Here is a 14,853-nt window from a genome sequence, read left to right on the forward strand (position 1 = left end):
AAAGGTGTCCCAAGATGTAGGCAGCTGCTTTTAGCAATGGGGTGTCAGGTTGGGTCAGGCCGGGTGGTGGCGTGCTCAGAGATGTAGCTCTGTGGTGTGCAGTGTTGGCTGCCTCCAGACCCTGTACACTATCCCCAGGTGCAGACTACTACGTGTAGGGAAGTATGGTACTGGTTGCAGTATCCCAAGATGGAGGTGACCAGGAGAGCCCCATGTTGGTTGATGAGGCTCCACACTGGAGTTATGGTGGGAAGTCCTGTGTGGGAGCTACTGTAGAATTCCTGTTTGGGTTTATAGCCAGGGGTCCTGCACTGACATTGAGTCCTGTGGACCTGTGTGGGCAGTAGCTGTCAGCTCCTCTAATAACTTGTAGAGAAATAGTATTCCTACTGCTTGAATCCCAGGTCACAGAGCAACAAAGAATGCAGACTCCCTGTAGCCCTTCTAGTTATTTATTTATTTATTTTTTATGAGACAGGGTCTTGTTAGGTCACTGAGACTGGAGTTGAACTTGCAATCCTCTGCCTGAGTCTCCTGAGTCACTGGGAGTAAAGGCGAGCATCACCATGTCTGGCTTCATTGTTTTTTTCCTATTGATTGTCTGTGTTTTGGTTGTTAATTTTCTCCTTTATTATTATTTTCTCCTTTCTTTTACTTATTTTCGATAGTAATGATAGGAATACAGACATAGATAAGTGGTTCAGAATATAAAGTCCTAAAATTGACCATAGACAGGTCAATTGATTTGTGAGAATGATGCTGAAGCAACTCAAGGAAAAAGAATAGTCTTGTCAATAAGCAGTATAAGTAGGTATCAACATTGGAAAACATGAACCTAAACTTTCACCCCACACTACAAGCAAAACAGAATTAAAACCAAAAACCTTCAAAATGGATAACTTGAAATGTAACAACCAAGACTGTAAAACTAATAGAAGAAATAATAGGAGAAAATATAATATACATTATAATATATAATTATGTTTATATATTATATAATTATAATCTGGAGAGTAGTCAGAGTTCTTATTGGACATAAAAGAGCATGGATACTAAGAGAAACCTCATATATTGAACTTCATTAAAATGTAAAACTTCTTTTAAAGATGCATTAAGAATACACCAATGAGGGGCTGGGGTTGTGGCTCAGAGGCAGAGCGCTTGCCTAACACATGCGGGGCCCTGGGTTTGATCCTCAGCACCACATATAAATAAATAGATAGATAGGTATATAGATAGATAGATAGATAGATAGATAAAGGTGTTTTGTCCAACTACAATTGAAAAATAAATATTTTTTAAAAAAATACAACAATGAAAAAGTAATCTGTAGTCTCAAAAAGTATTTGTGAAATTTCATCTGAAAATGACTTGTATCTACAGTATAACAAGAACTATTACAAATTTATGACAAGTAATCTAATTTTCTTTTTTTAAAAATATTTTATTAGTTGTTGATGGATCTTTATCATATGTATGTATGTATGTATGTATGTATTTATTTATATGCAGTGCTGAGGATTGAACCCAGTGTCTCACACATGCTAGGCAAGCGCTCTACCACTGAGCCACAACCCCAGCCTTTCTAATTTTCAAAATGAGCAAAATACTTGAACAAACACTTCACAAAAAGATGATGAGTAGTAACAATGAAACATCAGTCACCAATGAAATGTGAATTAAATCACAATAAGCTAATATTTCACAGCTATTAACATGGCTAAAATTTTAAAAACCAAGTACATTAAATGTTGTACAAGCTTTAAAGCAACTGAAATTCTTGTATGTTATTGGGCATATGAAATGACACATCTCTTTAGAAAACAGTTCTGTGGAGCTGGGGCTGTAGCTCAATGGTAGAGCGCTTGCCTAGCATGCGTAAGGTACTTTGTTCGATTCTCAGCACCATATATAAATAAATGAACAAAATAAAATCCCATTAATGTCTAAAAAAAAATAAAAAAAAAAAGTTCTGTATTTTCTTATAAATGTAAACCTACATTTTCCATAAGATGCCATGATACTGTGCCTAACACCCATACATAAATACTCACCTCATAATTTCACCCATGAAAATATATATCCACACAAAAAGTTTTGTAAGAATAGCTGTAACAGCTTTTTTCCACAGTAGCTTCAAACTGGAAGCTCCTCAGCGGCCATCAGTAATGAATAGTTAAATATATTGTGCTGTACTGTTCAGCAGAAGTTCACTGGATTAAACAAAGGGGAATAGGAAAGACAGCACACTGAATCAGAAATAAGTTTCCTATGTTTTCACACAGCCAATGAAACTCCACATCATGTACAACCACAGGAATAGGATCCCAATTAGAATAATTTATAGTCCATGTGTGTATAATATGACAGAATATACTCTAATGTCATATATATCTAAAAAGAACAAATAATAAAAATTTAAAAAATATATTAAATGGGCCTGGGGGTGGGGAGTAAAGAACTACTGAAGCATGGAATACCATGAATGACTCATGAAAACATATTGAGTGAAAGAATTTAAACATGAGTCTATCCTGTATGATTCCATTAATGTAAAACTCTATAAAAAATAAAGTCTAATTTATAATGACAAAAGCAGATAAGTGGTAGCCTGAGGCTGGAGGTTGTAGGTGAGAAGGAGATTAACAAAGAGTATTTACAGTATTAGTAATGTTTCTTCTTTTTTTTTTTTAGAGAGAGAGTGGGGGGGGGGAGAGAGAGAGAGAGAGAGAATTTTTAATATTTATTTTTTAGTTCTCGGCGGACACAACATCTTTGTTTTTGTATGTGGTACTGAGGATCGAACCCGGGCCGCACGCATGCCAGGCGAGCGCGCTACCGCTTGAGCCACATCCCCAGCCTAGTAATGCTTCTTGATTGTGGTTGTAGTTATGCAGGTGTAGAAATTTAGCCAATTTTACTCTTATGCAAATTATGGTTTAGTCAAAGGGGCCTCTTTTCTAGTGGTTATCAAATCTGGCTATACTTTAGAATCATGCACATACTGAGCTTTAAAAATGCACATTTCTCCACTTTAGACCCAAGGAATCAGTCTCCAGCTGTAGGCCTTCTCATGAGTTTTTGAAAAGTTTCAGAGATTATTTTTATTTTCAGCTGGAGTTCAGAAATATTTTTTGATTGTATGACTTTTCATTCTTTTATTTTATTTTATTTTATTTTTTTTATTGATTATTTAAAGCATTACATAGTTCATGATATATCATCTTTCATACATTTGACTCAAATTGTGTTTTGAACTCCCATTTTCACCCCAAATACAGATTGCAGAATCACATCTGTTACATATTCACATTTTTACATAATGCCATATTAGTGACTGTTGTATTCTGCTACCTTTCCTATCCCCTACTATCCCCCCTCCCCTCCCCTCCCCTCCCATCTTCCCTCTCTACCTCCCCTGCTGTTGTTCAATTCTCTCCCTCTTTTTCCTTCCCCCCTTGCCCCTCATAACCTCTTATAATTTTATGTATCATTGAAGGTCTCCTACCATTTCCATGTGCTTTCCCTTCTCTCCTCGTTTCTCTCCCCCCATTCGTCTTTGTTTACTGTAGTCTTTTCCTCATGCTCTTCCTTCCTGTTCTATTCTTAGTTGTTCTCATTATATCAAAGCAGACATTTGGCATTTGTTTTTTAGGGCTTGACTAGCTTCACTTAGCATAATCTGTTCTAATGCCATCCATTTCCCTGCAAATTCTATGATTTTGTCATTTCTTAGTGCTGCATAATACTCCATTGTGTATATATGCCACATTTTTTTTATCCATTCATCTATTGAGGGGCATCTAGGTTGGTTCCACAGTCTAGCTATTGTGAATTGTGCCGCTATAATCATTGATGCAGCCGTGTCCCTATAGAGCGCTCTTTTAAGGTCCTCAGGGAATAGTCCGAGAAGGGCGATAGCTGGGTCAAATGGTGGATCCATTCCCAGCTTTCCCAGGAATCTCCATACTGCTTTCCAAATTGGCCTCACCATTTTGCAGCCCCACCAGCAGTGTATAAGTGTGCCCTTTTCCCCACATCCCCACCAACACTTATTGTTGTTTGACTTCATAATGGCTGCCAATCTTACTGGAGTGAGATGGTATCTTAGGGTGGTTTTGATTTGCATTTCTCTGATTGCTAGAGATGGTGAGCATTTTTTCATGTACTTGTTGATTGATTGTATGTCCTCCTCTGAGAAGTGTCTGTTCAGGTCCTTGGCCCATTTGTTAATTGGGTTATTTGTTATCTTATTGTTTAATTTTTTGAGTTCTTTGTACATTCTGGATATTAGGGCTCTATCGGAGGTGTGGGGGGTAAAAATTTGTTCCCAGGATGTAGGCTCTCTATTTACCTCTTTTATTGTTTCTCTTGCTGAGAAAAAACTTTTTAGTTTAAGTAAGTCCCATTTGTTTATTCTTGTTGTTAACTCTTGGGCTATGGGTGTCCTATTAAGGAATTTGGAGCCCGACCCCACAATATGTAAATCGTATCCAACTTTTCCTTCTATCAGACGCAGTGTCTCTGATTTGATATCTAGCTCCCTGATCCATTTTGAGTTAATTTTTGTGGATGGCGAGAGAAAGGGATTCAATTTCATTTTGTTGCATATGGATTTCCAATTTTCCCAGCACCATTTGTTGAAGATGCTATCCTTCCTCCATTGCATGCTTTTAGCCCCTTTATCAAATATAAGATAGTTGTAACTTTGTGGATTAGTCTCTGTGTCTTCTATTCTGTACCATTGGTCCACCTGCCTGTTTTGGTACCAGTACCATGCTGTTTTTGTTACTATTGCTTTGTAGTACAGTTTGACCTCCGGTATCGCTATACCTCCAGATTCACACTTCCTGCTTAGAATTGCTTTTGCTATTCTGGGTCTTTTGTTTTTCCATATGAATTTCATGATTGCTTTGTCTATTTCTTCAAGATATGCCATTGGAATTTTGATTGGCATCGCATTAAACCTGTAGAGAACTTTGGGTAATATCGCCATTTTGATGATGTTAGTTCTGCCTATCCATGAACAGGGTACATTTTTCCATCTTCTGAGATCTTCTTCTATCTCTCTCTTTAGGGTTCTGTAGTTTTCATTGTATAAATCTTTCACCTCTTTTGTTAGGTTGATTCCCAAGTATCTTATTTTCTTTGAGGATATTGTGAATGGAGTGGTTTTCCTTATTTCCATTTCAGAGGTTTTGTTGCTGATATACAGGAATGCCTTTGATTTATGCGTGTTGATTTTATAACCTGCCACTTTGCTGAATTCATTTATTAACTCTAGCAGCTTCTTTGTAGACTTTTTTGGGTCTGTTAAGTATATTATCATGTCATCCGCAAATAGTGATAGTTCAATTTCTTCTTTTCCTATTTTTATGCCTTTAATTTCTTTCGTCTGTCTAATTGCTCTGGCTAGTACTTCGAGAACTAAATTGAATAGAAGTGGTGATAGAGGGCATCCCTGTCTTGTTCCAGATTTTAGAGGAAATGCCTTCAGTTTTTCTCCGTTCAGGATGATGCTAGCCTGAGGTTTAGCATAAATAGCTTTTACAATGTTGAGGTAAGTTCCTGTTATCCGTAGTTTTTCTAATGTTTTGAACATAAAGGGATGCTGTACTTTGTCAAATGCTTTTTCTGCATCCATCGAGATGATCATGTGGTTCTTGTCTTTAAGTCTATTGATGTGGTGAATAGCATTTATTGATTTCCGTATATTGAACCATCCTTGCATCCCAGGAATGAATCCTACTTGATCATGGTGCACAAGTTTTCTAATATGTTTTTGTATTCGATTCGCCAGAATTTTATTGAGAATTTTTGCATCCAAGTTCATTAGAGATATTGGTCTGTAGTTTTCTTTCTTTGAGGTGTCTTTGTCTGGTTTCGGAATCAGGGTGATGTTGGCCTCATAGAATGAATTTGGAAGAGCTCCTTCTTTTTCTATTTCTTCAAATAGCTTGAAATGACTTTTCATTCTTATGATTCTCAACCTAAAATCCCAGAGCCTGCTATGTACCAGCCATCATACTTGGTTTTGAGAATGATGAGCAAGAGAGACATACTCTTTTACAATGTGTAGTCTGGTGGGAGGATGGACATTGATTAAATAATAACAAAAATATGTATCTTTAAACCTTAGCAGATGTTGTAGATATCATATATAGAATGTTATGATAGTGCATGGTAAAAATTAAAGTGTTTTTTCTGATCTTACTTCAGAGCCATATTTGAAAAAGTGCTTTTCTGAAAGCACTTAGTATTGCTTACATAGTATGATTATTCATTTGGATGAAATATTTTGCATGCAAACATCTCTTCACCAAAGTATTTTTCTCTCTCATTATTTGTCAGCATCTTGTATTATCTTAAAACATTAAGAAATCTTTAATATTTAACTTTAGGGACAAAACATTGAAATGTCATCAGCAAATATCTATAAGTATGTAAGTCAGTCTGTGATTATCATTCAGCTATGTGCTATCCAACACTTTGTTACTGAAACAAAAACAACCATTTGAAAATGACAGTTTGTTCTAATAGTATTGTTTTGGTTATAGTGGAAGAGTTGTTAATGTTGGTCAAACACAATTGTTTCCTCAAATATATTACACATAATACTAATTGTATTTAATAATGGAGAGTATTGGGATGGAAATTTTGAACTCATGCAAGTTTAGGAAATGGAGGGTAAAATAAATTTAATAAAGTTAAAGAACCTTTAATATGTCACATTTGAAATCTTTAACATGACTCTCTTTGACCATGGAACCCCTTTTCTCTTGGCTTGTATTTTCATGAATACATACCTAAGCAGCTAAAAAAATCTACAATAGCGTTTAACAAGTTATAATGGCATATTTAAAAAATACACAATAATATTTATGTAAAATCCTCTTAGACATGGTACTAGATCTGTATTTTGTATTTATATATTGAACTTTTGGAAATGAGTTTACACATATTAAAAAAAATCAGTTCTTCATTCTTGCATCCTTAACTAATAGAGAAAAGTGAAATTTATGTTTCTCTTCTATTTTAGAACAAAGTAGAAGAGATGATTTAGAAGCTTTAGGTCATATGTTCATGTATTTTCTGAGAGGCAGTCTTCCTTGGCAAGGCTTAAAGGTAATTGTTTTTATATTTCCTTATTGAATTTCATAAAATATGAATATATATATTAAGGCCTGTTTTTCTAACCTAATAACTTGAAAATTACAACATTCTTAAGATTTTTTTTTTCCATTTTAGGCTGACACATTAAAAGAGAGATATCAGAAAATTGGAGATACAAAACGAGCTACACCAATAGAAGTGTTATGTGAAAATTTTCCAGGTAATAAATAATGCGAATTGATAAATGTGTTTCTACACGAAAACCATAAGTGATTCATTTTGGCTGCTAAAGTTTATAGATACATTTTTTTTCATGCCTTGAAAAAGGTGAGCAATTTGTGATTTAAAAGTTGTCAACAATTGATGCATGGACCACAGGGACAGTTTGTGTATTTGCTTTTGCAAGATGATATTAACAGAAGAAAATTTCCTTGATTAATAATATTAACGAATACCAGCTGAAGTAGTATTTTTTAGTGGCATAATTTTATTAAGTTAAAAATACTTGCTAACCAATGCTAAAGTTTTAAGTGTAAAGTTTTAGTGTACAGTGTTAGTCACATAGTTCTCAGTGTCAGGTTCAAAATTTTAGTTTCAAAGTAGTACTTGATTTAGTTTTCAAAGTACAGTAAAATCTTACTGACTTTACTAGCTTTAGGCTAATTTTATATTGGAGAGCTGTATACATTTATGCAAGTACTGTTTTTTCCTGGTAGATTTATGGCAACTCTAATTAAACTAACAAAAATTTAAAGTTTCTAAATCAGTTGAGAAATAAGAATAATTTATTAATAATGTACTAAAATACCTACTGTGATTTGTGCAGCAATATTAAGTGAAAAGAACTGAATTTGAAGATACAAGAACTGAGTTCCTGTCTCACTCCAATATTAACTGGTTCTCCCGTACAATGCTGGGATTATTATTGTGGTGATAATTTCAATATAATTTGAGCCTTTTTAAAAGCATGCTTATTATTCATTGTCAGAAAACTTCAATTATGTTTTTTCTTTCTTGCTGTAACCTATAGAAATGGAAAATTAAGTAAACATTGGTTGATGCAGTTTAGGTGTAGGCAGATTGGCTGACTGTCTTTATAAAATTCAGAATGGAAAATGTAATTTAGCTAAGTGATTAGCCAGAAAGTGGAATAGTGAGAGTCACTGTGTGATGAAGGTCTCCTGGCACCACTATTGTTGCCTGTTGGGCTGGGATGTGTAGCATTCTTTTACTGACTGCCTGTGAATTGTAGCAGAAAAGCAGCTAGGTCTCCGTGTCAGAGGTAGGAGAAAATTGATATCCCATCGTCTCTATAGTCATTTTCTGTACTCTGAGGGGTGATACTAATTTTTACTGTTTACTCACCATTTTGCCTGTTGCTTTGTATGTCTTCCTTCCCACTTCTTTTCCTCCTGGAAAATATGACCTTTAAAAAAGTGTGTACCTAATACATTTGGGATTTATATTGACATGCTGAGATTTGTATATAATTGAATAATAGTGCTCATCTGACCAGAAATTAAGTGAAGACTTATACTCTGCTCTTGTGTTTTATATTTGAGGTGTTTTTTTTTAGCCTTTTTAGCTCGGTTGGTTAAAATACCACTCATAGCCAAGGTTAGGAATTTGAATCCCCTATTGGTCAATTTGTGTATGTCACTGATTCTAAAGGAAATCCAGCAATCTGGTGCAAATGCTTTCATATAAGTAAGTTCCCACCAATGTTTAAAATAAATGTTTAAATTGATGCTAAGTATGATGCTATATAAAGATTAAATAATTATGCATTATTAAGCTGCTAATTTAGCATCTGTGGCTCAAGATTTCTATTAAAAATATTATAAAGTAGAACATTTATCTTTGCTAATAAAATGAAGCAAAAATAGTGGTTAAACTTCTCACTTATCTTTTGTCCTTATTTCCTTTCTTCTTCTCCCTTTTTTATTTTGTTGTCGTCAAACTCAGAAAATTTTAAATTGAAATATAATTTGCTACATTTTTTTCATGTTTTTACAATACAGTGTGCTTTTAGACATTTAAAAGAATCGTATTGTTGAATGTTTTATAAAAATGTAGTCAGAATATGTTTTTTTCTTTTCTAGAAGAAATGGCAACATATCTTCGTTATGTAAGAAGGTTAGATTTTTTTGAAAAGCCAGATTATGACTACCTAAGAAAGCTTTTTACTGACTTGTTTGATCGAAAAGGATATATGTTTGATTATGAATATGACTGGATTGGTAAACAGTTGGTGAGTATGGTATATAGTAAAACATTATTTATAGTATTTATTTTCTTTTTAACAGCAGTGCGGATCCTTCAGTTTAGAAGAGTTGAGAAAAAGTAATTTTTAAAGAGGATTCATTTTGTTTCCCATTTTGGGACATTTCTTAGGTGACATTATGTTATTCCTTACATTTTGTGAAAGTCCTATGTTTGGACTACCTGCGTTTTCGAGCAATGAGTTATTTTTGACTTTTCATCCTGATTTGGTTCTTAATATCAAGTCTGTTTTTTTTTTTTTTTTTTTAAACAGTACTGGGGATTGAATCCAGAGGTACTTTACCACTGAGCTATATATCCCCAGCCTTTTTTATTTTTTGAGTCAGCGTCTGGCTTAGTTGCTCAGGCAGGCTTTGAACATGCCAAGGCTGGCCTCAAATTTGTGATCCTCCTGCCTTAGCCTCATGAGTTGGTGTAATTATAGGCGTGAGTCACTGCTCCCAGATTCACATATACTTTTTTGTATAATATAATATATTTTCATGATTAGCTTACTGTGTAATACATTGAAATTTGAGGGCTTTTAAAAAATTTCAAACATTGAAAATAAGTGATTTTGTTAGTTTTATTTTTAAAAAAATTATTCCTTTAGTTTTATTAAAATAATTTATTCTGTTTATGCATTAAAATAAATTTTCATTTTTGTTAAAAAAGTAACCTAAAAGTTATGACATCATTAGAAGTACTTTTTTAAAAAAGATATATTTATTTAGTTGTAGGTAAACAGAATACCTTTATTTTATTTATTTATTTTTATGTGATACTGAGGATTGAACCAGTGCCTTACACATGCTAGGCAAGCACTCTGAGCTACATGCAAGCAACTGAGCTACAACCTCAACCCCTTGAAGATCTTTTGTGGATATAAAAATTAATATTTTAATATAAAATATATTTATATTTAGTGCAATATATATTATATATAAATTAATATTTTTAAAATATTTATTTTTTATATTTTAGGTGGACACAGTATCTTTATTTTATTTTTATGTGGTGCTGAGGATCGAACCCAGTGCCTCACACATGCCAGACGAGCACACTACTACTTGAGCCATATCCCCAGCTCCCCAAAATTAATATTTTAAGAAGCATTTATTTTATTTTTTTTAGTTGTAGAAGAACATGAATACCTATATTTTATTTATTTTTGTGTGGCACTGAGGATTGAACTCAGTGCTTCACACATACTTGGCAAGTGCTTTACCACTGAGCCACAACCCCGGCTCTGCATTTAAATATTTAAGAAAAATTTTAAATAGTACTTATGTTCCCTTTGATTTTTTTCTTGATGCTTTTAAGTGGCTAAAGAAACGATTTTAAAAGAGATTTCTAAAGTAGTCTATATCAATACCATTTGTTATTATTGTTGTAGCCTACTCCAGTGGGAGCAGTTCAGCAAGATCCTGCTCTATCATCAAACAGAGAAGCACATCAACACAGAGATAAGATGCAACAATCCAAAAATCAGGTTTGATGCCCTTTTTAGTTATACTTATCTTAATTTGTTTCAACATTGAAATGCATACTTTTTCTCCAATAGATAAAAAGTTATACATATAAACATTGAAGGTTGATAAATTATTTCTCCTAGTTTTCAGTATTAATTTAATAATAATATTAAAATGCTTAATTGTAAATTCCTGATTAATGGTATAAATTTAATATAGTTTTGAGCCATATTTGATACTCTATTAGTATAGAAATTTTTGATATCTTATGGGAATGGATTATAATACCATTTGATCTTTCTAACTGTAGTTTAGTTCAATAAATTATTCACTGAGTTTCTGCTGTTTAAAGCATTTTTTCCTTATTTTTTTAAATTAATTTTTTAAATTTATATATGACAGTGGAATGCATTACAATTCTTATTACACATACACAGCACAATTTTTCATATCTCTGGTTATATACAAAGTATATTCACACCAATTTGTGTCTTCATACATGTACTTTGGATAATAATGATCATTACATTCCACCATCATTTCTAACCTCATGCCCACTCCCTTCCCCTCCAACCCCTCTGCCCTATCTAGAGTTTGTCTATTCCTCCCATGCTCCATCTCCCTACCCCACTATGAATCAGCCTCCTTATATCAGAGAAAACATTTGGTATTTGGTTTTTTTTGGATTGGCTAACTTCACTTAGCAGTATCTTCTCTAACTCCATCCATTTACCTGCAAATGCCATGGTTTTATTCTCTTTTGTTGCTGAGTAATATTCCATTGTTGTATGTATGCCACATTTTTTTAATCCATTCATTTATTGAAGGGCATCTAGGTTGGTTCCACAGTTTAGCTATTGTGAATTGTGCTGCTATAAACATTGATGTGGCTGTGTCCCTGTAGTATGCTGTTTTTAAGTCCTTTGGGTATAGACCGAGGAGAGGGACAGCTGGGTTAAATGGTGGTTGCATTCCCAATTTTCCAAGAAATCTCCATACTGCTTTCCATATTGGCTGTCCCAATTTGCAGTCCCACTAGCAGTATATGAGTATACCTTTTCCCCCACATCCTCGCCAACATTTATTGTTGTTTGTCTTCATAATAGTTGCCGTTCTGAATGAAATAAGATGAAATCTTAGAGTGGTTTTGATTTGCATTTCTCTAATTGCTAATGATGATGAACATTTTTTCATATATTTCTTGATTGATTGTATATCCTCTTCTGAGAAGTGTCTATTCAGGTCCTTGGCCCGTTGTTGATTGGGTTATTTGTTTTTTTGGTGTTTAACTTTTTGAGTTCTTTATATACCCTAGAGATTAGTCTCTATTTATCTGATGTGTGAGGGGTAGAGATTGGCTCCCAAGATGTAAGCTCTCTCTTCACCTCACAGATTGTTTCCTTTGCTGAGAAGAAACTTTTTAGTTTGTGAATGTCTTTTTCTATGAGATGAGTCTCTTGGAGGTAGCGTATTGTTGGGTCTTTTTTTTTTTTTTTTTTTTTTTTTTTTTTATCCAATCTGCTAGTCTATGTCTTTTGATTGGTGAGTTTAGGACATTAACATTCAGGGTTCTTATTGAGACATGATTTGTATTCCCAGCCATTTTTATTTATTTTTCTTATTTAATGTGACTTCGTTTCTCCTCTGGTTAGATTTTCTTTAGTGTAATCCCTCCCTCTACTGATTTTCATTGTTGTTTTTCATTTCCTCTTCTTGGAATATTTTACTGAGGATGTTCTGTAGTGCCAGCTTTCTAATTGTAAATTCTTCTAACTTTTGTTTATCATGGAAGGTTTTTATTTCTTCATCAAATCTAAAGCTTAGTTTTGCTGGATATAAGATTCTTGGTTGGCATCCATTTTCTTTCAGAGCTTGGTATATGTTGTTCCACGATCTCCTGGCTTTGAGGGTCTAGGTTGAAAAATCTGCTGAGATACAAATTGATCTTCCCCTATATGTGATCTGATTCCTCTCTTTTGCGTCTTTTAAGATTCTCTCCTTATGCTGTATGCTAGGCATTTTCATTATAATGTGCCTTGGTGTAGATATGTTGTAATTTTGTACATTTGGTGTCTTATAAGCCTCTAGTATTTGGTTTTCCAATTCGTTCTTCATGCTTGGGAAATTTTCTGATATTATCTCATTGAAGAGATTGTACATTCCTTTGGTTTGAAACTCTGTGCCTTCCTCTATCCCAATAACTCTTAGATTTGGGTTTTTGATGCTGTCCCATCATTCTTGGATGTTCTGTTCATGGTTTCTTACTATCTTCACTGTGTGATCAACTTTATTTTTCATATTGTATACTTTGTCTTCATTATCTGAGTTCTTTCTTCCAAGTGATCTAATCTGTTGGTTGTGCTTTCTATTGAGTTTTTTTATTTGATTTATTGTATCCTTCATTTCAAGGATTTCTGACTGTTTTTTTTTTCCCGAGTCTCTATCTCTCTAATCTTTTGCTACCTGTATTTGCTCTCTTATCTCTATGTTGGAGTGATCATTCTTTAATTCACTGATCATTTAAATTATGAACCTTCTGAATTCCTTCTCTGGTATTTCATCAACTTTGCTGTCTATGGGTTCTGTTATTATAGTGTCTAATTTGTTTGGGGGCACTTTCCTCCCCTGTTTTTTCATGTTATCTATGTGTCTTCCTTTCTTGCAGTGTGGATCTGAGATATTACAATTTCTTCCCTATATTCTTGTAGTACCTGTGCAGATTGTCTGAACTTCACCTTGATATTGGGCTTCTAGACCCTGCTGGTGTCCCTCCATGTATGCATCTAAAGGTGGTGGTGGCAATAGCCGAGGTAACTCGAGATAATAGTTAAGGTGCCCCAAGATGGAAGCAATGTCTTATAGAGATGGGGCTGAAAGGGTGGGCCTCACACTCCCTTTGGGATGCCTGCTCTGAGATGCAGCTGCTTTTAGGCCCTGTCTGTTGTCAAAAAGTTATGGGCTACTGCATGGGGAAGGCTATGGCGGTGACTGCAGTATCCTAAGATGGAAGTGGGTTAGGCTTAGGCTCCAAGGTGGGTGAGCGGGGAACTCGGACCTACCCTGGACCTGGATCCTGCACAAGCTGTTGTGGACAGATCTGGGCCAGGCCTGGGCTCCTGGGGTAGTCTGCTGGTTGGAAGAGGTGGTCCTGTGCTGGAGACTGGGCTCCGGAGGGTGCCTGCCAATGGAGGGGTGGACCCAGGCCTACTGTGAGCCTGGACCCCACACAGGTGGGTGGATCTGGGCTGCTGGGCTTGATGTCCCACGTAATCTACTGGTCTGAAGGGATAGACGTGTGGCAGAGGATGGGCTTCAGTGGCTGGCTATCCCATGGGTGGAAGAGTGGACCAGGCTTACTGTGAGCCTGGGTCCTGAGTGGGCTAGTGTGGGTGCTCTGGGCTGGTCCTGGGCTCTCATGGTAGTCTGCTGGTAGGAAGAGGCGGTCCTGTGCTGGAGGATAGGCTCTGGTGAGTGTCTGCCCCACAGATGGAAGGGTGGGACTTGGGCCTGCTGTGAACCAGGGTGCCGTGCTGGCTGGTTTGGGCCTCCTTATTTCTTTAGAAATGCAGAGGTAAAGAAGACAGTTTAGTCTCTAAGAAATGATGTATTATAATACACCAATACAAATATGAAAAAAATTTAAAACTTTAAAAATGATGTAACAAGTGACCCTTAGAGCAGTATTTGGTTACGAGCTCATTCAATCTCTGATAACAGACCAAAATGTGACTTGATCCTGGTAAAATCTCTCAAAGCCTCAATATCCTCCTCTATAAAATGGAAATAATGAATGTTAATTCCTATTATATGCTTTTAGTAAATCTCAACTTTTGTGACTGGTATTACTGTTATCATGATTATTGTAATAAATGCACAAATAACTTCATTTCAAAGAGGAATAAGCTATATTGTGTGAAACCTATTAATAAAGTTCCATGGAGGGGTATGTGAATATGTGGGGATCTTGTAAAAATTTTTATGGAAAGGGTGGCTTTTGAGATGGACC

General features: G+C 35.1%; 1 protein-coding gene across 3 annotated transcripts in view; it reads left to right on the forward strand.

The window, feature by feature from the left end:
- Positions 1-14,853, forward strand: part of CSNK1G3 (casein kinase 1 gamma 3) — a 115,813-nt gene that overhangs the window by 80,022 nt on the left and 20,938 nt on the right. For 2 of the 3 annotated variants that reach the window (XM_081310819.1, XM_081310818.1), the window contains exons 7-10: positions 7,040-7,125; positions 7,249-7,333; positions 9,216-9,364; positions 10,772-10,867. In XM_081310819.1, coding sequence (XP_081166945.1) covers positions 7,040-7,125; positions 7,249-7,333; positions 9,216-9,364; positions 10,772-10,867 — 416 coding nt within the window. The remainder of the gene's footprint in view (positions 1-7,039; positions 7,126-7,248; positions 7,334-9,215; positions 9,365-10,771; positions 10,868-14,853) is intronic. The other variant, XM_081310820.1, reaches the window with a different exon arrangement.

This window comes from Spermophilus citellus (genome assembly GCF_964194105.1).
Source record: "Spermophilus citellus genome assembly, chromosome: 1".
NCBI lineage: Eukaryota > Metazoa > Chordata > Mammalia > Rodentia > Sciuridae > Spermophilus > Spermophilus citellus.